The sequence below is a fragment of the Sus scrofa genome, chromosome 2, assembly GCF_000003025.6.
Source record: "Sus scrofa isolate TJ Tabasco breed Duroc chromosome 2, Sscrofa11.1, whole genome shotgun sequence".
Taxonomy (NCBI): Eukaryota; Metazoa; Chordata; class Mammalia; order Artiodactyla; family Suidae; genus Sus; species Sus scrofa.
Genome location: NC_010444.4, coordinates 68,021,200 through 68,046,681, shown reverse-complemented (window position 1 = coordinate 68,046,681; position 25,482 = coordinate 68,021,200). Strand labels below are relative to the sequence as shown.

General features: G+C 38.6%; 2 protein-coding genes across 2 annotated transcripts; both read right to left on the bottom strand.

The window, feature by feature from the left end:
* Positions 797 to 14,162, bottom strand: LOC100521772 (olfactory receptor 18-like). The gene is made up of 2 exons (XM_021085134.1): positions 14,065 to 14,162; positions 797 to 1,769 (listed from the first exon to the last, which is right to left on the bottom strand). The coding sequence occupies exons 1-2, from the start codon at positions 14,160 to 14,162 to the stop codon at positions 797 to 799; spliced, it is 1,071 nt and encodes a 356-aa protein (XP_020940793.1).
* Positions 20,126 to 24,027, bottom strand: LOC110259650 (olfactory receptor 7E24-like). Its single transcript, XM_021085133.1, has 2 exons — positions 23,999 to 24,027; positions 20,126 to 21,071 (listed from the first exon to the last, which is right to left on the bottom strand). The coding sequence occupies exons 1-2, from the start codon at positions 24,025 to 24,027 to the stop codon at positions 20,126 to 20,128; spliced, it is 975 nt and encodes a 324-aa protein (XP_020940792.1).

Sequence of the window (25,482 nt, the reverse complement as noted above, 5' to 3'; positions counted from 1 at the left end):
TCTTACACTCTAGACTCAAACGTCTACTAAAATTTTAAACTATTCTTATACAGTAATAAAATATCCATGTACATAGCTGAATATCATCTTCTTCAGGATTTAAAAAATTTTTATTGGTGTATAGTTGATGACAATGTATGAACTTTAGTCACCTATGCAATGTAATTGAAGAAACTTTAAATGGAATAGAAAGGATTTTTATCAGAAAAATTGGAAAAACCTCTTTGCTCTGATAGATCCTCTCACATCTACTCCCTGGGCATCATGCATCTGAAATTTACATAGGAAGGTCACAATTGATAACTGATTATCCAAACTAAATATTAATAGTGCTTCCAAAGGTTTAGACAAGGTATTAGATATCCACTCTACCTGCTCAAGAATCTTCTCATGTTTATTAAGGGGTAAATATTCATAGAAGTCTTTGTTCTAAATGTAGGGTTTAGATTCTCTGAACAAATAGGAAAAAGTAATAGGAAAGTATAGAAGATATACATAACAAAAAAGAGAGCACTATGATTATTTTGCAGTGAGAGAAATGAGAGACCTCATGACCAAGAGTTCTGGGTAATGGACAAGGAAAGTGGGAAAGTGCACTGATAATACTGTGCATAGCCCTGGAGTGACTATGACTTAAGTGGTAAATCCAAAGTAATCTCCCAATTTATTAGAGTTATACTAAGAGGAACAGCTGAGTAAACAAATGACAAGGAGACAAATGAGTCCCCATACACCATGCGACTTCAGATTCAGAATTTCTTGTTGTGAATATTGGATTTTGCTACATTTTCCTGTCCTATGAACCAAAAGGATAAGACAGATCTTGAGGTGAGGCTATTCTGTTGATAATCTTCCACAAGGCGTTCTTGATGTCTTTGTTCCTCAGGCTGTAGATGAAGGGATTCAACATGGGGATGACCACGGAGTATATCACTGAGGCCACCGCTTCCTTCCTGGGGGAAGATGAAACAGCTGAACTGAGGTACACCCCAAGAGCTGTTCCATAAAATAAACAAACAACTGACAGGTGAGAGCCACAGGTGGAGAAGGCTTTATACCTCTCACCTGATGATGGAACTCTCAGAATTGAGGAAACAATTTGAATATAAGAATAAAGGATCCCTAAGACAGGAATACCACCAAAAATGGCACCAGTAAAATAGATTAATATATTATCAGTGGAAGTGTCAGAACAGGCAAGATGGAGAAGTTGAGGGGCGTCACAAAAGAAATGAGGGATTTCCACGTTTGTGCAGAAGGTAAGTTGTGACACCATCAAGCAGTGGATCTGGGAGTCCAAAAAGCTGCTGAAAAATGACACTAGGACCAACAAGCCACAGAGGCGGGGCTTCATGATGACTAGGTAGTGCAGTGGGTGACAGATGGCCACCAACCGGTCATAGGCCATCACAGCCAGAAGTAGATTATCTGAACACCCAAAAAGGAAAAAAAAGGACAACTGAGTTAGGCAGCCTGTATAGGTGATGGATTTGCTGTGTGTCTGGATGTTCACCAGCATCTTTGGGACTGTGGTGGTGATGAAACCAAGGTCAACCAAAGACAGGCTAGAAAGGAAGAAGTACATGGGGGTGTGGAGGTGGGAGTCAGAGATAACCGCCAGGATGATAAGCAAGTTCCCAAGCATAGCCACCAGGTATATGGACAGGAAGAGCCCAAAGAGAAGGGCCTGAAGTTCTGGATCATCTGAGAGTCCCATGAGGAGGAATTCTGAGACATGTGTAAGATTCTGTGGTTCAAAGATGGGACACCTGTTGAAAAAGAAGAGATAGTTGAGAGTTGTCTTGTGGTACAGCAGGTTAAGGATCCAGCATTGTCTCTGTAGTGACTTGGGCCACTGCTGTGATGTGGGTTTAGTCCCTGGCCCAGGAACTTCCACATGCTGTGGGTACAGCAGAGAGGGAGAGAAAGAGAGAGAGAGAGGTAGTTGGAATAAAACAAAACAAGACACACAGATAAGTGTGTATATGTATGTATGTATGTATGTATGTATATGTGTATACACACACACACACATATATAATTTTTTAAGGCTACACCAGCAGCATATGGAGGTTCCCAGGCTAGGGGTGGAATTGGAGCTATAGCTGCTGGCCTACACCACAGCCATAGCAACGTAGGATCCACACTGCTTCTGTGACCTACACCACAGCTCATGGCAACACCGGATCCTTAACCCACTGAGCAGAGGCCAGGGATTGAACCTGCAACCTCATGGTTCCTAGTCGAATTCCTTTCCACTGAGAAACAATGGGAACTCTGTATATATTTTTGATTCAAGCAATTCACAAGTAAAATATTCACACTGGAGGAACACTACCTTCAGCAATATTTCTATTTGAGCTCTTAAAACTGTTTCTATTTATGTCTGGGTTATTCACCTGTTTCTATACACACTCACTTTAGAGCTATTAGGCTGGAAAATGTTATAAAAGCAAGGAATTTTTTATATAACCATCCATGAACACAGTACAGTATCAGCACCCAATTTAAAATAAATTAAATAATAAATATTCTCTTTAAGAAAAAATTATCCTAATTAAATGACACTATGAAGCTCTCAAAAGTATTTAAAATGGATAAGCAATGAGGTCCTACTGCCCAGGGAACTATATCCAGTCTCTGGGATAGACGATAATGGAAGATAATATGATAATTTTCTTTTTTTCTTTTGCAGGTATATATATATGACTGGGTAACTATGCTGTACAACAGAAATTGACTAAACACTGTGAATCAACTATATCCTTAAAAAAATAAATGTAATTAGAGTTTTGTCCGGATATATGCCCAAGAGTGGGATTGTGGGGTCATATGGAAGTTCTATGTATAAAATCTACTTAAAAGAGACACAAGCACCTGCATATTCATTGCAGCACTATTCACAATAGCCAGGACATGGAAACAATCCAAATGTCCATCAAAAGAGGATTGGATTTGGAAGATGTGGTATATATACACAATGGAATACTACTCAGCCATAAAAAAGAATGGCATAATGCCATTTGCAGCAACATGGATGGAAGTAGAGACTCTCATCCTGAGTGAAATGAGCCAGAAAGACAAAGACAAATACTATATGATCTCACTTATAACTGGAGTCTAATATCCAGCACAAATGAACATCTCCTCAGGAAAGAAAACCATGGACTTGGAAAACAGACTTGTGGCTGCCTGATGGGAGAGGGAGGGAGTGGGAAGGATTGGGAGCTTGGGGTTATCAGAAACAACTTAGAATAGATTTACTAGGAGATCCTGCTGAGTAGCATTGAGAACTTTGTCTAGATACTCATGTTGCAACAGAACAAAGGGTGGGGAAAAAAATGTAATGTATACATGTAAGGATAACTTGATCCCCTTGCTGTACAGTGGGAAAATAAAATAAAATATAAAAAATAAATGCAATTAAAAAATAAAAATAAATAAATAAATATATAAGAAAATCCCCAAAGCCCTTAATCTTATACAAATTCTCTTGATTTGGAATACAACCTTTGGAGAGCTAAAACTACGTTAAGGATTCTAAATTAGAAGCAAATGGTTAAACTCTGATATTATTTTTATATGGCAGTTATTTCATTTTTTCCATAATTTGGTTATGACACCTATGTTTTACAGAGATCAGTACTCACTTAAATGTATAGTTGTGTGGTCAAACTGTTCAAATATAACTCAAATATATAAATTTTTTTTTCTGAACATCATAATTTGATAAATATGCTTTTGTTATATGCACAGCAATGATTTAAAATGGTATTAGGAGTTCCCGTCGTGGCGCAGTGGTTAGCCAATCCGACTAGGAACCATGAGGTTGTGGGTTCAGTCCCTGCCCTTGCTCGGTGGGTTAACGATCTGGCATTGCTGTGAGCTTTGGTGTAGTTTGCAGACACGGCTCAGATCCTGCGTTGCTGTGGCTCTGGCGTAGGCAACGATTCGACCCCTAGCCTGGGAACCTCCATATGCCTCGGGAGCGGCCCAAAGAAATAGCAAAAAAGACAAAAAAATAAATAAATAAAATAAAATAGTATTAATTTACAGGAGTTCCCAAAGTGGTGCAGCAGAAACGAATCTGACTAGGAACCAGGAGGTTATGGGTTCGATCCCTGGCCTCGCTCAGTGGGTTAGGTATCTGGCGTGGCAGTCAGCTGTGCTGTAGGTCACAGACATGGCTAGATCTAGTGTTGCTGTGGCTCTGGCGTAGGCCGGTGGCAACAGCTCCAGCTAGACCCCTAACCTGGCAATTTCCATATGCCTCAGGTGTGGCCCTAAAAAGACAAAAAAAATAGTATTAATTTACAATGCACCATTGATTAGCAATAATTAACTTTTAATAAATATGCTGTACCTATTTTTCATTTTTTCCTTCTTTTTTTAAGGGCCATCGGTGTGGCATATGGAACTTCCCAGTCTAGGGGTCTAATTGGAGCTATAGCTGCTAGCCTACACCACAGCCACAGCAGCATGGGACCGAGCCGAGTCTGTGATCTACACCGCAGCTCCCAGCAGTGCCAGATCCTTAACCCAATGAGCGAGGCCAGGTATTGAACCCTCATCCTCATCGATACTAATTGGGTTCAGTTCCATTGAGCCACGACAGGAACTTCTGTTTTTCATTCTTTTGCAGGTTTTTTTCCCCCTATCAATACTGTATTATCTCAGGGAAATGTCTGAGGTTGAGTTTGTTTTTTTGCTTTAGATGGTAGAGGCTTGATAAAACTTCTTAAATGTATCTATAATTGAAAGAATTTGTGAACGGTTGATTTCTCATCAAATCCAACCTTATTATATACCGTTAAGAAATTTACAACCAAATCCAAGTCTGAAATCTGAAATTAAAAATTTGATACCAGTTTAAATGCTTTTCATTTCAATCTTTCTTTATTGGATTCCTCCTAAATTCAGCTCCCTAAAGTCAATTGAGTATTCATTTCTCCTTGCAGGTCAAAATGTGATTTAATTTGGAAAATGTGCAAATGGGAAAAGAACAGAAATATTATGATAAACATGTGGTTATATAATTGAATCGGCCTTATAGGGTTGCTGTCAGAAGTTAAAAAATAAAGATGAGGTGCTTAGACAGTGGTTCACAATGCTAGTTGACCAGGATCATTACATATGGATCTTTTAGAAGTTCTGTTGTAGTGATTACAGCTAGAATCAATAAAATCAGAAACTTTGTACAAACATCTTTTGAGTATACTAAAATATAGCCAGGATAAAGAACCACTGCCAGACACTTAGCAAATGATCCATTAATATTACCTATTATTATTATTACCATTATTAACCTCTACCAATATTAAACTATAAATATTTAATAATACATTCTGTAGAATTCATTTTCCAGCTTTATTTATGTATAATAATAAGTAAAAATTATACCTATTTAAGGTATACAATGTGATTATTTTGGTATATATACATAGTAAAATGATTACCACAATCAAGCTAATTAATAGATCCATTATCTCACATAGTTACAATTTTTGTGTGTGTGTGTGGTGAGAAACCTACGATCAACTAACTCTCTTGTCAAATTTCAAGCATACAATACAGTATTACTAACTACAGTCACCAAACTGTAAATTACACCTCCAGAATTTACTCATCCTGTGTATGTAACTAAAACATTATATTCTTTGACCAATATCTCCCCATTTCCCCCACACCTAAACTCCTGGCAACCATCATTCCACTTTCTTCTTTCATGAGTTGGATTTGTTTAGATTCTACACATAATCTAGGCCATGAAATATTTGTCTTTCTGTGCCTGGCTAACTTCACTAAGCATAATGTTCTCAGAGTTCATTGATGTATCACAAGTGGCAGGATTTATTCATTTTAAAGGCTGTATAATATTCCGTGGCTTATATAACACATTCTTTATCCATTCATGCATTGATAGATACTTAGGTTGTTTCCACATCTTGGCTATTGTGAGTAATGCAGTCATAAATGGGAGAGTACAAACAGCTTCTTGACGTATTGATTTCATTTCCTTTGGATATTAACTGATAAATTGATTTATACCCATGTAGGATTGGAACTCATATTCATTATCATTTATCATTCATACTAATAAGACTGGGTTGTTGGGGTGTTTTTGTTTTGTTTTGGGGCTCTCTCTACCCTTATGACCCCCATCTCCCAGTATTTCAGTTGCCCAAGGACAAACACTGTCATGACTTTGGAGGATCTATTTTCCTTCCAATGTCTCCATAGTATTTATTTATGTATCTATATGCATCTTTCTTGAAATTTACCTAAAAACTATCATACCACATATATTATTTCTGTAGAATTTCTGATTAAATCAGAATATTTCATTTTGATGTTTTCTGTGAAATACATATATTTATTCCAAATACTTTAAATGATGCATAGCATTATGTGAAGATAAATTTCATTTTATTTTTAATTTCATGAGACTTCTAAGAAAAATCTTGTTTCTAATGAATTACTTGCACAATGTGGATGAAGCTAGAGAGTATTATGCTTAGTGAAGTAAGTCAGATAAAAACAACTACTCTGTGTTATCACATATGTGGAATCTAAAAAATAAAACAAATGAATGTATATAACAAAGCAGAAATAGACTCATAGATATAGAGAACAACCTAGCAGTTACCAAACTGGAGAGAGATGAGGAAGGGGTGAGAAAGGGATATGGAATAAGAGACACATACTACTATATATAAAATAAATAATAAACAAATATACATTGTATAGCATAGGGAAATATAGCCATTATTTTGTAATAACTTTAAATGGCATATAATCTATAAAAATGTTGAATTGCTATGTTGTAACCTGAAACTAATATAATATTGTAAATAAACTACACAGAAGGAAAGAAAGAAAAAAGAAAGAGTAAGGAAAGGAAGAAGGAAAGAAAGGTTGAGGCTTTCCAGCCTCTATCATCTCTGTCAGAAAAAAAGAATATACTTGTGCTTTTCTCCATATCACACAAGTGAGAATTTCTATAAAATATGTGCATTAAAAGTCATTGATTTTTTAAAAATTCATTGCATTTGTTTTCCCAATAGAAAAATCAGGTGAAATCAACTATATTCTACTATTGTCCAAGTACAGACTTAGAAAGATCTCCTGAGAGTTCCGACTGTGGCTCAGTGGTTAACATACCTGACTGGTATCCATGAGGATGTGGTTTGGATCCCTGGCCTTGCTCAGTGGGTTAAGGATCTGGGGTTGCTGTGAGCTCTGGTGTAGGTCGCAGACATGGCTTGGATCCTGTGTTACTGTGGCTGTGGCATAGGCTGGCAGCTACAGCTCTGATTCATCTCCTAGCCTGGGAACCTCCACATGCCTCAGGTGAGGCCCTAAGAAAACAAAAAACAAAAAACAAAAAACAAAAACAAAAAAAAAGATCCCCTGAAATCTGCTGAACAATTGTCTTTCCATTATAGATCAATATGAAAATTTGCATCTTGTATGGGGAATAATATTTCCATATCTGAGATATCCAAGATGGGGTACAAAATCCATGACTACTCATAAAACACTAAGAACAATACTCATACAATGAAGTTCCCTGTAAACCACTTGACCCATATCTCTATTTCACAGATAAGCTAACCAAATACTGAGAAAAGGAACCCATAGTTCTTCCTCCATTTTTTCATCTAGGACTAAGGCATGTTTGAAAAGAACACAATTATTCTGCTTTAATGGTGGAGAAAGATCCCTGGGATGGAAGTCAGGAGACCTTTGCCTGAATCTCATGTCTTTCAAGTACTGAACATGGAGTCTGTGTAAATCTCTCCACCTCTCTGTGCTGATATCCCTTATCTAGAAATGGGAAGAATAACACCCACCTCTAGAACCTGTGTGGAACCTAACAAAGGTTTGTACTTAATAAATATTTAGCCATAATCTTTAAATCAGAGTTTGAATCATTGCAAATGATGCAACTGACAAGCGCTTTATCTACAAAATATACAAACAACTCAACGGCAACAAAACAAAACAAAAATAAAACAATCAAAAAATGGGCAAAAGACATAAACAGAGATTTTTCCAAAGAAGACATAAGGATGACCAGTAGGCACATGAAAAAATGTGCAACATCTCTAATTATTAGAGAAATGCAAATAAAAACTACCATGACATACCACCTCACACTGGTCAGAATGGCCATCATCAAAAGTCACCAAATTAGAAATGCTGGAGAGAGAGTGGAGAAAATGGAACCCTCCTAGACTGTTGGTGGGAATGGAAATGGTATGGAGTTTCCTCATAGAACTAAGTCTAGAACTACCATATGATCTAGCAATCAAACCCCTGGGATTATATGTGGACAGAACTTTCACTGAAAGACATACATGCACTCCTATGTTCATTGTAGCACTATTCACCATGGCTAAGACTTGGAAACGACTTAAATGTCCATTGACAGATAAATGGATTAAGAAGATGTGGTACATATATACAATGAAGACTACTCAGACAAAAAAAAAGAATAAAATGAAGCCATTTGCAGCAACATGGATGCAACTAGAAAGAGAAAGACAAATACCATGTGATATCACTTATATGTGGAATGTAAAATATAAAACATAAAAATATAAAATATGGCAAAATGAGCCTCTCTACAAAACAGAAGCAGAGGAATTACTGCTGTGTCACAATGGGATCAGCAGCATCTGGGGAGTACTGGGACCAAAGTTTGATTCCTGGCCTAGCACAGTGGTTTAAGGATATGGACGCTTGAGTTGCAGCTATGGCTTGGATCTGATAAGAAAACCCCTTAGTATACATGTATGTGTAACTGGGTCACCATGCTGTACACTAGAAAAAAAATTGCATTGGGGAAAAAACAATGAAAAAAAAATTTAAATAAATAAATAAGGAGTTCCCACCATGGTTCAGTGGTTAACGAATCCGACTAGGAATCATGAGGTTGCGGGTTTGATCCCTGGCCTTGCTCAGTGGGTTAAGGATCGGGCGTTGCCATGAGCTGTGGTGTAGGTCGCAGACGCAGCTTGGATCCCGCGTTGCAGTGGCTCTGGTGTAGGCTAGCGGCTACAGCTCTGATTCGACCCCTAGCCTGAGAATCTCCACATGTCGTGGGAGCAGCCCTAGAAAAGGCAAAAAGACAATAAATAAATAAATAAATAAATTTAAAAAAACCCTTAAATCAGAGTTTGAATCATAGTTGGAATAGTGGGTTTATTGACGAAATTCAATTCCCAAGATAGTTACAAGGACCTTTATTCTATTGTACTACAGAGAGAGAGAAGCCCATTATGTCCCAGGGCATTCATTTATAGAATAAATAGGATCTTTTTTTAAATTACTCAATGAATTTTATTACATTTATAGGTGTACAACAATCATCACAAATAGAAATAGAAATCTTAACGTGTGTTCACAGAATAATACCTCTCTCTATCTTTAAAGATAATTCACAGAATAATACCTCTATCTTTAAAGATAATTTCCACATTAATAATTGAATATGGTAGATTCTATTAAGTAGAAAATGATAGGCCTTTTAAAAAATGTATGACATAGATATACCAAGCACTGTTTTATTATTTGTCCAGTGTTATGGGGCATCTCTAGGAGGAAGAACCCACCCCCCATGCGTAAGTCATATTGCCTAAGCTCTGTTTCTGAGAACAAAAGGAGGGTGTGTTCAATATTTAATAAAAATTTTTGTTTTGATTGCAGCTTATTGTGTGCCAAGAAAGGTATAAGCTCTGGGGAATCAAAAATGAATGTGATTTTTTTAAACTTTATTTGACCCTGTATAAATTTATGAATTATATTTTTCAGTTGTAATGCCTGTTAAACCAACTGAAATAAACTGATCTTAGATTTAGATTTTGAGTTATGTATCCCAAAGCATTAAAATAAGATGATAAATAATAACCATTAACTCAAAATGATGCTCTAAATGTTGCAACAGAAGAAAGGGTGGGGGAAAAATGTAATTGTAATGTATACATGTAAGAATAACCTGACCCCCTTGCTGTACAGTGGGAAAATAAAAAAAAATTATTAAAAAAATTAAAAAAATAAAATGTATTAAAATAGTAGTAAGTAATTATAAACTATAAATTTTTAAGCTGTTTCATTTTTAAGTTAATTTTTTTGGAGTATAGTTGATTTAAAAAAATGAACCAAGTTCATAATCTTTTGAGGCAGAGTTTTTCATGATTATAATGCCTTCGAGCTCCATCAGTGTTTTCCATTATATTAATAGTCTGTTCCTTTATGTTACTGTTGTCAAATTTTGTCTATCTATTTTCACAGAGAGACATTTGGATAGTTCCTTATTTGGGTCATTATGAATGAAGATGCTATAAATAAAAAGAAGAAATTAATGTGATTCGGTTGTTTCCCTCCAGGCACTCGGAAACCACTTGTCTGAGGACAAAAACAAAATGTTTTCTCAGGGCTCTGAGGAAAACAAAACTTTCATATTACTTGAATATATGGTAGTTGATGATAATGATAAGGCCAAAATATACTTACTGCAGGCATCTATCTCATAGTTATTCACATATTAGTACTTATTATGTTTAGTGCTTAGTAATTGTCATTGTATCAACTGTAGATCAATTCAGATGATAATGTTGAGGCCCAGAAATCCTAAGAACTTGCCTTGGGTCACACAGATAATAAGTAGAACAGATGGATTTAAAAGTAAATGGAGGGTCTCTGAAGCCCATGCACTGACCATGTCCACTGTTTCCTTCCACTTGAGAGTCTAAGCTGAGGTTCAGAAGTATGTTTCCCAAGGTATATCTGTTAACTGTTTTCTGTTTCCTGACTAAGTATGTAAGCAAGAACTCTGAATTTATGTCTCTCTTAGAGACTGAAAGGAAATAAAATTTTTAAGCATGAAGGTGGAAGTAGATATTAAAGCAAAGTCAAGGAGCAGGTCAAAGAAAGAGAGAGTGAGCTGTCCTGAATTACTGTGTCAATATGTTCTGTGACCTTCACCTCTGATCTCAGCTAATTTCCTAATCCTATCATTTTTTTTTTGCTTTTTAGTGCATGTGGAAGTTCCCAGGCTAGGGGTTGAACTGGAGCTGCAGCTGCTGGCCTATACCACAGCCATAGCAACTCCAAATCTGAGCCACGTCTGCCACCTACACCATAGCTCACAGCAACGCCGGATCCTTAATCCACTGAGCAAGGCCAGGGACTGAACCTGAGTCCTCATGGATACCATTCATGTTCATTATCACTGAGCCACAATGGGAAATCCACTTCCTGTAACTTATACAACAGGTGCCACCTGCTCCTCTCCACTGTGGTCTCATAGAAACCCCAAAATGAAGAGCATAGTGAACAGTGGGTCTCTGCCTGTAGTGACAGAAAAGAGAAGTATCAAGTTGGACTGACAGATGAAAATATTGTCCAGATGCCACAGGAATGTAGTCTGACTGCTGGGTTCAAATCTGACTTCACTCCTTTCTATCCAAGACTATAGTTACATACAACTACATACAAATGTTATCCTGTCCTCAACTGTAAAATAATGATAATACATATCACTCTTTTTCAGAGATTCATATAGATAAAAGGTAACAAGCTGCATTAAAAATGCTTATCTCAGAGTTTTCATCGTGGACCAGCTGGCTGAGAACACAGCATATTGTCTGTGAGGATGCTGGTTTGATTCCTGGCCTTGCTCAGTGGGTTAAGGATCTGGCGGGTCACAGATGTGGCTCCAGCTGGGTGTTGCTGTGGCTGTGGTGTAGGCCTGCAGCCACACCTCTGCTTCGACCCCTAGCCAGGGAACTTTTATATGATGCAGGTTCAGCAATAAAATTAAAAAAAAAACTTACAGCACTTGGAAACCATATGTAAAAATGTTCATGATGTTGTGATCAACGTCATCATTTCCATCATTGTCTAATTACTTTCATGATCATTTTAGTGATTCGCAGATAGTATAGAAGGACGTATTTCCTGCTGTGGTGGGAGAGATGTCTATAGGAGCTAGAATCAGTGTGGGATCAAAATAAAATTGTATATGAGAGTTCCTGCACCCTCATCAGAACCAGGATTTAAACCTCATAAACCTCTAGTTGAAACATTGGATACTGATTCCCTCCCCTATGGCTGCCCTGCTTGGCTTGATGATAAAGGGAAAAAAATTCTCTTCCAGCCTTTCCTGCATCCAGATCCTCCCTGAGAACTTACCCAGCTGCTCTGCATCTCTGCTGGGGCATGACCAAAGAATGACAATAACCAAACCCCTGGTAAGTGATGAAAACTCAGGCTCTGTTCTTAGGGCTGGCAGGAAGATAGACTCAGGCATGGGTCCTCTGATACAGGCAATGAATGACTCTGGGAGGAGAAGATATAGGAATGAAGCCCACAGGACTGGAACCAGAAATTGAAGAGCTGGAAGGCAAAAGTGATTATTTACCATTGTGGGACCTTGGGGGCTCAGTGCACAGAGCTCATAATTAGCCAAATGGGTCCACGTTCTCCCGGCCTCTGAGTTCTTGCTGATATTAGTGAAAGAGGAAAAGGAGAAAAGTGAATATCCTTGGAAGAGTTTGTTGGACCCATCCTCATCTCAGGAGAAAGCTCAACTCTATGACTCACTTCTGACTCCCAAGTTATAGGGCTCTTATAAAAATCACAATATTTTATCAATTAAAAGTAAATAATGAATGCCTTAAATCTGCAAATCCATTAACTAAGAATAAAATTTGGAGAGAATTAGGTCTTTTATATCTAGAACCATACATATTTCCATTTTTAAGTTAAAATTTACATCTCCAAGGAGAACTTCCTATTTTTCTTTTAATTGTCCTGGTTGACAATGTGAATTTGAGCATTGGAAATGGATTTTGGCATTGGAGGCAGATATTTCTTGCTACTTTGAATGACAACACATGTTCTTATTTTTCTGCTGTATTGATATATATTGGTACAGTAGATAGTAGACAACTATCTATTTTGATACATGTATCATCAGGAGGTTGACCATCTGCTTAAATACTTCAGGGGGCCTCACAGAAGTATACATTCAAAACATAGGCTAGTATTATGGAGAACAGTATGGAGATACCTCAAAAAACTAAAAATAGGAGTTCCTGTCATGGCTCAGTGCTTAACAAACCCAACTAGTATCCACAAGGATGGTGGGTTCGATCCCTGGCCTTGCTCAGTGGGTTAAGGATCTGGCGTTGCCATGAGCTGTGGTGCAGACACAGCTTGGATCCCATGTTGCCATGGCTATGGTATAAGCTGGCAGCTCTAGGTCCGATTCAACCCCTAGCCTGGGAACCTCCATTTGCCATGGGTGAAGCCCTAAGAAGACAAAAATACAAAAAAAAAAAACCCACTAAAAATAGAGTTAGCATATGATCCTGCAGTCCCATTTCTGGGCATTTATCCAGAGAAAACCATAATATGAAAAGATACATGCACCTGTATGTTCATAGCAACACTATTTACAATAGCCAATACATGGAAGCAACCTAAGTGACCATGAATAAATGGACCTCCCCATACACACACACATGCACACATGCAATGGAATATTACTCAGCCTTAAAAAGAATGAAATAATTCTATATTTATACTATTATTATCCTAAGTGAAGTGAGCCAAAGACAAATATCATATGATGTCACTTATATGTGGAATCTAAAAAAAAAAAAATACAAATGACCTTATTTATAAAAAAGAAATAGATTCACAGACATAGAAAACAAACTTATGGTTACCAAAGGGGAAAGCAAAGGGGAAAGGGGGGATAAATTAGGACTCTATTAACATACACATATGTATAAAATAGATAACCTACAGGACCTACCATATAGCATGGGGAAGTATATTCAATATTTTGCAATAACCTAAAAGAGGAAAGAATCTGAAAAATAATGGATATATGTATATGTATAGCTGAATCACTTTGCTGTACACTTGAAACTAACACAACACTGTAAATTAACTAAACATCCATAAAATAAATAATAAATAAATAAAATGTAAGCTGATACTACAGTCATATAGATGCTGGACCAGAAGAGTATTTGATTCCCAGCTTACTCATATGGCAATGGCAAGATCCAGTTCCTCTTGTGCAGTTGGCCATAGGCATCCCTCGGTTTCTTGCCACATGGACTTCTCTCCTGGACCTCTGACATTGTGAAAGCTGAAGGCAGAAGAGGGTTAGCGAGGTTGAAAGTTTGAGTATTTACTCATTAATGTTGGAATGACACACCAATATTTTTCCAAATATGTTTCATTGGATATAAGTCACTAGCTCTAGTTACATGTGTCTATGAAAGGTCATTAATACAGGTGAGAGAGTTCCTGTTGTGGCTAAATGGGTTTCAAACCCAACTAGTATCCACAAGGATGCAGGTTCCATCCCTGGCCTTGCTCATTGAGTAGATGTATCTGGCATTGCCATGAGCTGTGGCATAGGTGGCAGATGCAGCTCAGATCTGCCATTGCCATGGCTGTGGCCGTGGCTGGCAACTGCACCTCTGATTCCACTCTTGGCCTGGGAACTTCCATATGCTGCACATATAGCCCTAAAATGCAAAAAGAAAAAAGGAAAAACAGGTGAAAGTGTTAATTGGGAACCTCTTGGAAGCTGCGCATCACAAAGACTTTATCCTCTACCAGGAATCTGACCTCTAAGCACAACAATCTAGAGATGTCTCTCTGCTTTTCAACATGATCCCTGATTCTTTGGAGTTCCCTGGTGGCTCAGCAGGTTAAAGATCCAGCACTGTCACTGCTGTGGCACAAGTTTTATCCTTCGTCTGAGAACTTTTGCATGACATGGGTGCAGCCAAAAAAGAAAAAAAAAAGGCAGATACAACATAGTCCCCAACTCTTCACATCACCAACTTCTCCAAAAACAACAACAACAATAACAACAACAACAACAAAAGACCTTTACTGGAGAACTGCTACATGAAAGATGTTGCTCTGTTTCAGATATTTCTCCAGACCCCACCATGCTGCTCCTGGCCATGTCATAAGAAGTCTCCCTGGTTTCTGTTAAATACAGAGGTCTCCCAAAACTTTCCACATTGGTAATAAGTCTTACATATTTATTGTTGGAAAGACTTCTTGCTTATCTCAAGATAAACTGCCTAGGAATAACATAGAGATGCTGAGATCTCGTTGCTGACTCAGTAAGACAGAACAGCAGTGGTTCTGCTGTGCAGGTTGATTTGCATGGGGCCATCCTCATGTCCTGAAGTTCAAACTCTTTATACTACTTGGACTCACTTAGAATTTAAATTTTGCATGCTGTCATAATTCAGGTAACTCTCAATTTTGAAATTACCTAATCTTTTTTTTGTGTTTTTTAATACCTTTTTTGGGTGTGGGGTGTAGAGGGGTAGAGAGTTAGTTCTTAGTGTGCTTGTTTATATGTTTTTTTTTGTGTGTGTGTTAGAGCCATATGTTGAAAGAGACATTTAAATTTTTTAAAGGAAAAAACAATGGAGTTCTTTTATTTTTGCCAAAAGAAGCTACAGCCATTTTAGGAACAATTCAACAAGGATCTCTAGAAGTTTCTGATTTCTGCTCAACTGGAAAGGGTTCATGTCTCTCCAAACATATTATTCATAGAATCTTTGTATTTGAACTCCTGAAGTCTTTTTTTTTTCTTTTATGGCCTCACCTGTGGCATATGGAAGTTCCTGGGCCAGGAGATGAATCAGAGCTGAGGCTGCTGGCCTACACCACAGCTATAGCAATGCCAGATCCAAGCCGCATCTGTGAACTATGCTGCAGCATGTGGATCCTTAATCCACTGAACGAGGTCAGGGATTGAACCTGCATCCTCATGGAGACAACAGGTCCTTAACACACTGAGCCACAACAGGAACTCCTTGAAGTCATTTTTAAAATGCGCTTTTTGGGAGTTCCTGTCGTGGCACAGTGGTTAACGAATCCGACTAGGAACCATGAGGTTACAGGTTCGATTCCTGGCCTTGCTCAGTGAGTCGAGGATCCAGCGTTGCCGTGACCTGTGGTGCAGGTTGCAGATGTGGCTCGAATCCCGTGTTGTGTGGCTCTGGCATAGGCGGGTGGCTACGGCTCCGATTAGACCCCTAGCCTAGGAACCTCCATATGGCGTGCGAGCAGCCCTAGAAAAGGCAAAAAGACAAAAAATTTTAAAAATAAATAAATAAAATGTGCTTTTTGGCTTATATAGTGAGATAAAGTGAAGTGTATGAAAATCATGGTTTGTGGTAACCTCTATATCTTCTCTTTTCATCCCATCTGGTTCAGATTTCTCTATATGAGGAACTCAGAGTTTGGTTTCTAGCTAACTGATATAAAGAAACCTTGAATATTTACCCTGTATAACTGGATATGAGAGAAAGCATGCTAATTATGTGTGTGTGCATAAGAGGCAGAAGAATATTTTAAGAGCCCAAATGACCAAATAACAGGAGTAATGAGAAATATTGGAGAAGAACTATGAGGGCTGAAGCGTTTAAAATGCTTGGGAGGCAGAAAAGTCTAATATTAAACAGAAGTAATTTCTTAGTGGGAGGAGTCAATCAGATACTAGTTCATTGTTAGTGAAGTTTGTAGGTAATTTAAGTCCTTGGTAAAAGCAGGGTAAATTACTGTAGTGATCTATATGGGAAAAGAATCTGAAAAGGAATGCATATATCTCTATATCTATAGATAGATATAAATATATGGATATGTATGTATCTGATTCATTTTGCTATACACCTGAAACTAACACAACATTTAAGTCAACTGTATGACAATAAAATATTTTAAAGCTGAGTAAATTAAACTTGTTACTGGATAGCTCTTCAAAAATCACAGATTGTTATCTCAGAAATAATATGTAGCTTCTCTAAAGGGAAGATTGATATGACTAGGGGTACATAAGTATGTAGCAGAAAACAGAATGATCCACAAAACAGATTAATCATGATGGAAAAGAAGGATGAATTGTTATAAAGTGAATCCTAATAAGGTGGCTACTAGTGAAAGGAAAGATTTCCCATTTGCTGAGGATGTGATCATATGCTATCCTTGAGTAATAAAAATAAGATAAGACTATACATGACCATGATCTACAGGTACAATTAGAATCTCACAGTAACTGGGAATACTATACCAGTACTTTAAACCTCAACTGTATATCCAAAACTAAGCCATATCATTACGATCACCTTTTTTTATGCTAAGTTCACTTTGAAAATTTCCAGTTGCCTCTCACAATGTAGCTTTATCCCCCATATTGTGATTTACTAGTCAGGGTTCAATCAAGAGAAGGAAATCACATTAGTTACTTTAATAGAGATAAGTTAATATAGGTAATTGGTTAAATAATTATTGAGAGATGAAAGGCACACAAGAAAAGTTTGTAACACAGCGTGGTCACTGAAAGAAGTGGTGACGATGCCAGGTTAAGGGGTATTGGGGAAATGCCGGGTGTTAGGGCATGGCGACTTTTACTGACCATGAATTAGAAGGACCTAAGAGAAACCAGATAGAAATTCAGAACAGTGGTTTACAGATGCCCATCTCCCATCACAACACCACAACTTAAGCATAAAAGGGTGAGTTTGGAGCAGAAACTCCAAACTGATTAACCAGCACATATGACCAGCTGTAGAGCATGGAAAGAGAATATAGGTGAAAAAATAATACCAGGAATATTGAGAAAAATCATATTGACATTGCTAAGGTAAATACTCTATCTTCTTCTTTATGAACTCTGATTATTTAAAGATCTTCAGGATCTAACTATGAACAATAAAGGACCCAAGACATACAAGTTATCTTTGTATGAAAAGTCTGGCAGAATTCAATAGTCCTCTACATTGGCTGCATATGAGACCCACCTGGGGTGCTGTTAAAACTGGTCATGCTCTGGACTTCCTTGTGGTGCAGTGGGTTAGGGATCCAGCACTGTCACTACAGCAGCCCAGGTCTCTGCTGTGGTACAGGTTCAGACCCTGGTCTAGGAATTACTACTTGCCATAGGCATAGCAACCCCCCCCCAAAAAAAAATTGGTCATTCTTTTTCATTCTCCAATCCAAAAGAAAAAAAAATTTTCTTCTTTCTTTGTTATTTACTTTTAATTGAAGTGTAGTTGATTTACAACATTGTATCTGTTTCAGGTGTACAAACCAGTGATACAGTTATACATGAATATATATGTTATTTTTCATATTCTTTTCCATATGGTTATCATAAGAGATTGAGTAGAGTTCCCTGTGCCAGACAATAGGTTCTTGTTTTTCATCTGCTTTATACATAGTAGCATATATCTGTTAATCCTAAACTCCTAAATTATCCCTCCCCTACTTTCCCCTTTGGTAACTAAGTTTGTTTTGTATGTCTGAAATCATGTTTAGTTTATATGCTTGGCAGAAGAAGGAGAAGAAGAAAAAAGAAGGAGGAGAAGGAGAGGAAGAGGAAGAAGAAGGAAATAAGAGGAAGAGGAAGAAGAAGAAAAGGAGGAGGATGAGGGGGAGGAAAAAGAAAGGGAAAGTGAAAGGGAAGGGGAGGGGGAGGGAGAGGGAGAAGAAGAAGGAAGCAGAAACTAAATAGCATCTACAATCCTGCTCAAATTACAGTCAATAAATATAAGGACCAAAGAGCATCTGAGCTGTAGAGTGAATTGGCTGCTCCCTCCACTACCCCGTTTTCATGTACCTTGCAGATCATAAGTGCCATGGCTCACCACACTGAACATAGTTCCACTGTTTTAGATGTGTTTTCTCTGCACAATGGCCTGTGGATGAGAGCCAATTTCATTAAGAGTTCAACTAAAGGAAGAGCATCCCCTCCAATCTTGGATGAAAAACTAGTGATGTGACACTGTACCTCTTATGCTGCACTTTAGGATGAAAAAGTTTTTTTAAAATACAGTCCAATTAAATCTTAATCCAAGAGTTCCCACCATGGCTCAGTGGAAACGAATCTGACTAGCATCCATGAGGACACAGGTTTGATCACTGGCCTCACTCAGTGGGTTAAGGATCCGGCATTGCCGTGAGTGGTGGTATAGCTCACATCCATGGCTTGGATCTGGTGTGGCTGTGGCTGTGGTGTAGGCCAGCAGCTACAGCTCTGATTTGACCCTTAGCCTGGGGGCCTCCATATGCGACAGGTGAGGCCCTAAACACACACACACACACACACACAATCTTAATTCATAATGTTGGTACTCAGGCAGGAGGGTTTTTAAAGCTCATCAGATGTTTCCAATATGATGCCAAGACTGAGGACAAGTGATATCTATTCTCCCATATACCTGCATCAGTATATTTGATCAAAGCTAAAGTTTTATAGAAAATAGACATGGACATGAAAATGATTGAAAATTGTATATACAGGGGTTCCCATTGTGGCCCAACAGGTTAAGAATCTGCAATGATGTTTCAGTGAAGATATAGGGTCAATCCTTGGACTCACTCAGTGGGTTAGGATCCAACATTGCTGCAGCTGTGGTGTAGGCTGCAGCCACAGTTCTGATTCAACCCCTGGCCCAGGAGAGCCTATGCTGCAGGTGTGGTCATAAAAAAAGAACAAAGAGAAAGTTCAATATACATTAAAAAAGAGTTGTGAATTTCTATAAGATGCCTGGTTATTAGGTGACAAATACAGAAGATTCCATGGGTGTAATGACATTCAATCATGCAGTGATTTTAACATATACAAGATCCAGAATATGTAAATATAGCCATTCATTTTTCTGATACAGGTTATTACAAACCATTGAGTAGATTTTCCTGTGCTATTCAGTAGGTTCTTGTTAATCATATATTTTGTACAGTAGTGTGTATATGTTATTCCCACCCTCCTGTAACAAATACAACATTGTTAATCAACTATATTCCAGTAAAATTAAATTTAAGAAAATCCAGATGACATTGGGTATGTGATATGGCCACAGAATATTGCAAATAAATTATAATACAAAATTTAAAAATCCGGGATACTCTTAATCCCATCAAAAATATGCCAAAATAAGTCATGTATAGATGAATAACATGAACCACAAAACATATGTGACTAAACAGGCATGTTTGCCAATTCAGAAGTTTGGTGTTCAATTATTTCTAATTCACAGATGAAAAAAAAATGGCCTGAGCATTGAAATTAGCCTGTACTTTTGAGGAGCCTCTGCAAGGCCCTCTTGATGTCTCTGTTCCTCAGGCTATAGATGAAGGGGTTCAGCATGGGGGAGACCACAATGTATAACACGGAGGCCACTACAGCCTTCCTGGGGGAATATGAGACAACTGAGCTGAGGTACACCCCAATACCTGTTCCATAAAATAAGCAAACAACGGCCAGGTGAGAGCCACAGGTGAAGAAGACTTTGTACCTCCCACTTGATGAGGGGACTCTCAGAATGGAGGGAAGTATTTGTGAATAAGAGAAAAGGATCCCTGAGACGGGAATACCAGCAAAAATGGCGCCAATGAAATACATTATTATTTTATGGGTGGAGGTATCATCACAGGCAAGCTTGAGGAGTTGAGGAGGGTCACAGAAGAAATGAGGAATCTCCACTTTGGTACAAAAGGTAAGATGTGACATCATCACACAGTGCAGCTGGGAGTCCAAAAGGCTGAACAGAAAAGACCCCAGGACCAGCAGGCTACAGAGGCGGGGGTTCATGATGACCTGGTAGTGCAGGGGATAACAGATAGCTACAAAGCGATCGTAGGCCATCACACTCAGAAGCGCACTGTCCAAACACCCAAAAAGATTAAAAAAAGACAACTGAATCAGGCAGCCCACATAGGAGATGACTCTGCTGTGAGTCTGAATGTCCAAAAGCATCTTTGGGACCGTGGTAGAGGTAAAGCCGATGTCAGCCATGGACAGAATGGAGAGGAAGAAGTACATGGGGGTGTGGAGGTGGGAGTCAGAGCTGATGGTCAGGATGATCAGTAGATTCCCCAGCACGGTGACCAGGTACATGGACAGGAACAGGAGGAAAGTTAGAGGCTGCAGTTCTGGATCCTCTGAGAGCCCCAGGAGGAGGAATTCCAAGACACCTGTGAAATTCTGTGGTTTTGTGGAGCAGAGGCACTTTCTGAAAAATAGATGAGAGTTGATATAAAAGGAAACAAGTATACAGGTACCCCATCAGAGTGTCTCTATTTTGGAGCCAAGCAATTCATAAATAAGGTATTAACTTGAAGACCAACATTTCTTTGTCATAACAAACCCACCCTTTTTAGAACTTCTTTTCTCCCTGTTTTTTTTTTCTCCATTCATCTGTTATTACATGTACCATTGGAAAGAATAGGTTTAAGAACTTTACATATGGATATTTAGAGACTGAAAAAACTATACGGCATGATTGGCCAATAGGGACCTGCTGTAGAGCACAGGGGACCCTACCCAATATTCTGTGATAATCTATGTGGGGAAAGAATCTGAAAGAGAGTGGATGTGTGTACATATATAACTGAATCACTTTATTGTGCAGCAGAAATTATCACAACCTTGTAAATAAACTATACTTCAATAAAACTTTAAAACCTGAAAAAAAAAAAAAAACCCTCCATAAGCACACTGAAATACCAGTTCCCATTCTTTCAAGGAAACCATAGGATTAAGAAATATCCTTTCCTCTAAAGAAAAAATATCCTAAATAAAAGACTCTGATAGGCGGTCACATTTACTTTATTTTCTCGAAATGCAGTATAATTAATTCCCTTGATTTGAACCATTTGTAAAACTCTAAGAGCTACACAATAAAGCATGGGGCTCTGTTTTTGTGTGTGTGATGTTTGGTTGCTGACAGTTTTTAAGCCATACTTTTTTGTGTGTTTTGCTGTTGTTGCTGTTGTTTGGGGGTTTGGGGGGATTTTTTTTTTTAAATTAAATTATAGTTGATTTACAATGTTGTGTCAATTTCTTCTGCACAGCAAAGTGACCTAGACAAACACACACACACACACACACACACACACACACACACACACACACAGAAAATATTGTGTGTGTGTGTGTGTGTGTTCTTTTTCTCATATTATCTTCCATCATGTTCTGTCCCAAGAGATGGGATATAGTTCCCTGGGCTATACAGTAGGATTAAGTCATACTTTTATCTCTTCCCCTCTGCTTAACTTCTGGGAAAGCTGATAATAAAGTCCAGGTCCTCCTTCCTTTGGTGAAGTTTCCTCCTTCCTTTGGAAGATTTAAACCAAGTCAGTTTAAGCATACATGCAGGAACTCTCACTCGGGAAACATGTTCTTACCACAACTAAAAAAAAAATTTTAAACCCCAGACCAGCCACTTTCCTTGAACTCTTCTGCCATTTCAGAACCACTTTGAGGGCCTTCTATGTTCTTCCAAGATAGGGAGATCTTCAGCTGAGTAGTAAAACCTTTTACACCCTCTTGTATGTGTAGCATTTTCTGTCTCAACATCTAAGCCAAATTTTGCATGGGAGTCTATGCTATTTCTACAGTGTCCACTGCAGCAAGTGAAGCACTGGGACAATGCCCACCACCATCAGAGGTCTTTCTGCTCTTGCTCTGGCTTGCTCACTGGCTCTGCTGCCTGCTTTCAAGCTTCACCTTCAGACTGTACTGCACTGAGCTGCATGTCTTGAGCCTTCCAATCCTCTCTTACAGGTCTAACTAACTTAATGTAGGAGTTTCAATAGTTATTTGGCCATTTGTGACAAGAGTATGGGATTGGTTCTTCCCTTAATGTGGCCCTGGGTCTTGTGTCTCAATCCAGACCTATCTGTATGTCCTCAAATGAAGCTGTGGTTGACACCAGGGTCAGGGAAAAGACTCTTAACTTGACTGGCTGTGTGTTTCAACCAGGCATTGCCCTCCATGGGTGCTCAGGGGAAAGAGCACCTGTGTAAGATACAGGTACATTATGTGGTTGCTCAATGAGAGGTGTCATTAGAGAATTGTGAGAGAGGGAGAGAGAGAAAGAGATAGGTGGTGGGAGAGAAAAGAAGAGAAGAGAAAGCAGTCATTGTATGTCATGTTGACATCTGCATCATAAAAACAGGCCATGATCTTTAAACACTTCTGCTGCTAATATTGCCCATGGATTTTTTGCAACAAAGATCCAAATCCTTTGGGTTATAGGGAGAAATGCCATAGCACCCTTGTAGCACAGTGATGGAGTGATTTCAAACCTTATTTATGCACATATATAAAGCCTGCAAAACACACCTCAATTTGGACTAACCACACTTCGTGTCCACATGAAATGAAATTGTATAGAAAGACAACTGTCCCCTACCCTGTGAATAGTCTCACTGCTCAGATCCAAACCTGACTTCACTCCTTTTTAACCCAGAACCAAATTAAATAAGAATACTTCTGCTCAACTCTAAAATAATGATAACATATGTACCTCTATCTTGTTGGTAATTATGCAGATGAAAATTTAAAGGCTACATAGTGCATAGCTCAGAGACTGTAACAAAGAAACCCTCAATAATGTCTTGTGATATTATGTTTACTCTCTTCATCACCATCATGATCATAATGATGACATCCATAATCATATTTTTTTAAGGCAACCTGGTGGTGTGTGGAAGTTCCTGGACCAGGGACTGAATCCAAGCCACAGCTGCAAACTATGCCAGTGTTAACGCTGGATCTTTAACCCACTGCACTAGGCTGGGGATAAAACCCGTGCCTCCACAGTGACCTGAGTTGAGTTCTCATCCCACTATGCCATAGTGGGAACTCTCCCATGATCATTTTGGAGTGCTTAGAGGATGGTTCAAAGAGATCTACTGCCTTCCCTCTTGTGGGTGATGCCTATGGATTCTAGAATGGGTGATAGAGGAGAGGTTAATTCTGAATGAGAGTTCTGAAATCCCCAGCAGAAAAAAAAAATAAAATAAACTTCATAGGCCACTGAGCTGAAACTTGCATATCAGCATCCTCCTGGCTACCCCAACCACTCTTCTTGTCTTGATGAGGAAACAACTCCCAACAGTCCCTCCTCGATCCCCCACCTCTCCAGGTACACACTGGTCCATGCTGTATCTCTGATGGGTCATGACCTAGGAGTTTGGATCCACTGTCCTCTCCTGCCTGGTGAATGATGAGGGCAAAGGCTCTGTCCTCAGAACTGACAGGAAGACAGACATAGGCATGAATCCCATTATGCAGATGATGACTCTGGGAGGAGGAGACACAGATATAAAGCCTAACTGAGAATTGCACCCTGGAAGGCTGGAGGCACTGGCTAATTATTACTTACTCTTGCATGGCCTTAAAAGCTCAATGCACAGAGCTCCTCATTAACAAAATTGGTCTATGTTATCCCAATCTCTGAGGACCTCATAATATTAACAGAGGAAGAAAAAAAGAAAAACTATCTCAAATGGTCTGGGCCATTCCTCTTCTCAAGAGAAAGCTCACCTGTACTATTTCAATGTACAGATTGAATGGTTTTCCAACTTCAAGTATCTTAACTAAGAGCAGCCTCTTTTTTGAAATTTAATGTATCACTTTTTGACTTTGACAGCTGCAAATACATTGTGTCAATCATGTAAATTAAGGAGAATTGTATAACAGAATCTGAAGTTACTTCCACTTTCTCAGGGTTCATGTCTCTAAGAGGAACTTTCTATTTCCCTTGTTTTCTGTTTATTTTTTTTTCTATTTCCCTTGGCTTTTTGTTTATTTAAATGACAGCTCAAGGGCCAATTTTTCTCTTTGATGCATGTTGGTATATTAAAAAACTATTGAATACACTTACTTATAATTTGATACTTCTCTTAAATAAACCAGAGTATCTAACAGACAGCAATCAAGGTGTCAGCTAGGGCTATAGTCCCCTCAAAGTTTGAATGGGAGAAGAACTGTTTCTAAGCCTATTCATGTAGCCTTTGGAAAGATGGAGTTCCCTGTGGGATGGTGGTCAGACAAGGATGGAGAAACAGGGGCCAGGAAGATGAAAGGCAGAGTCTTTTCGAACCCTAATCTCATAAGTGACATCCCATTAGTTTTTCCCTATTGCAAGGTTTGAAAACAAATCACTAGGCCCAGGACACACTCAAGGAATGGGTCTCCACAATGGTATGAATAGAGGAGGGAAGGTCATGGGGAGCACATTAGAGACTGCCCACCATGTAGCCTCATCCTTTATCAGTACATTGGTCTCTAAGCACCACAAGACTCTGGAGATTCCTCTCTGCTTCTCAACATGGTCCACAACCCATTACACCACGATTCTCTCAGCCAAGTTTCTGTGGGAAGAAGACTGGGCATGTGGGTCGAAATTGTCTCTGATTTGGTATTTCTTTAGACCTCACCATGTTGCTTCAGGAAAGGCAGTTAAAAAAAATCCAGTGTGATTTTTCTGGACCCTCCATTGACAGCTGAAGCCCTTCTGTGCCCCAATACAGCAAAAATCCCCAGTGGAATCCTGCTTTATCTCATTGGAAGAGCTCATCCTGTTCCAGAATTTATTTTCCTTTGATAACTTTGTATTCACAGATCATAACATT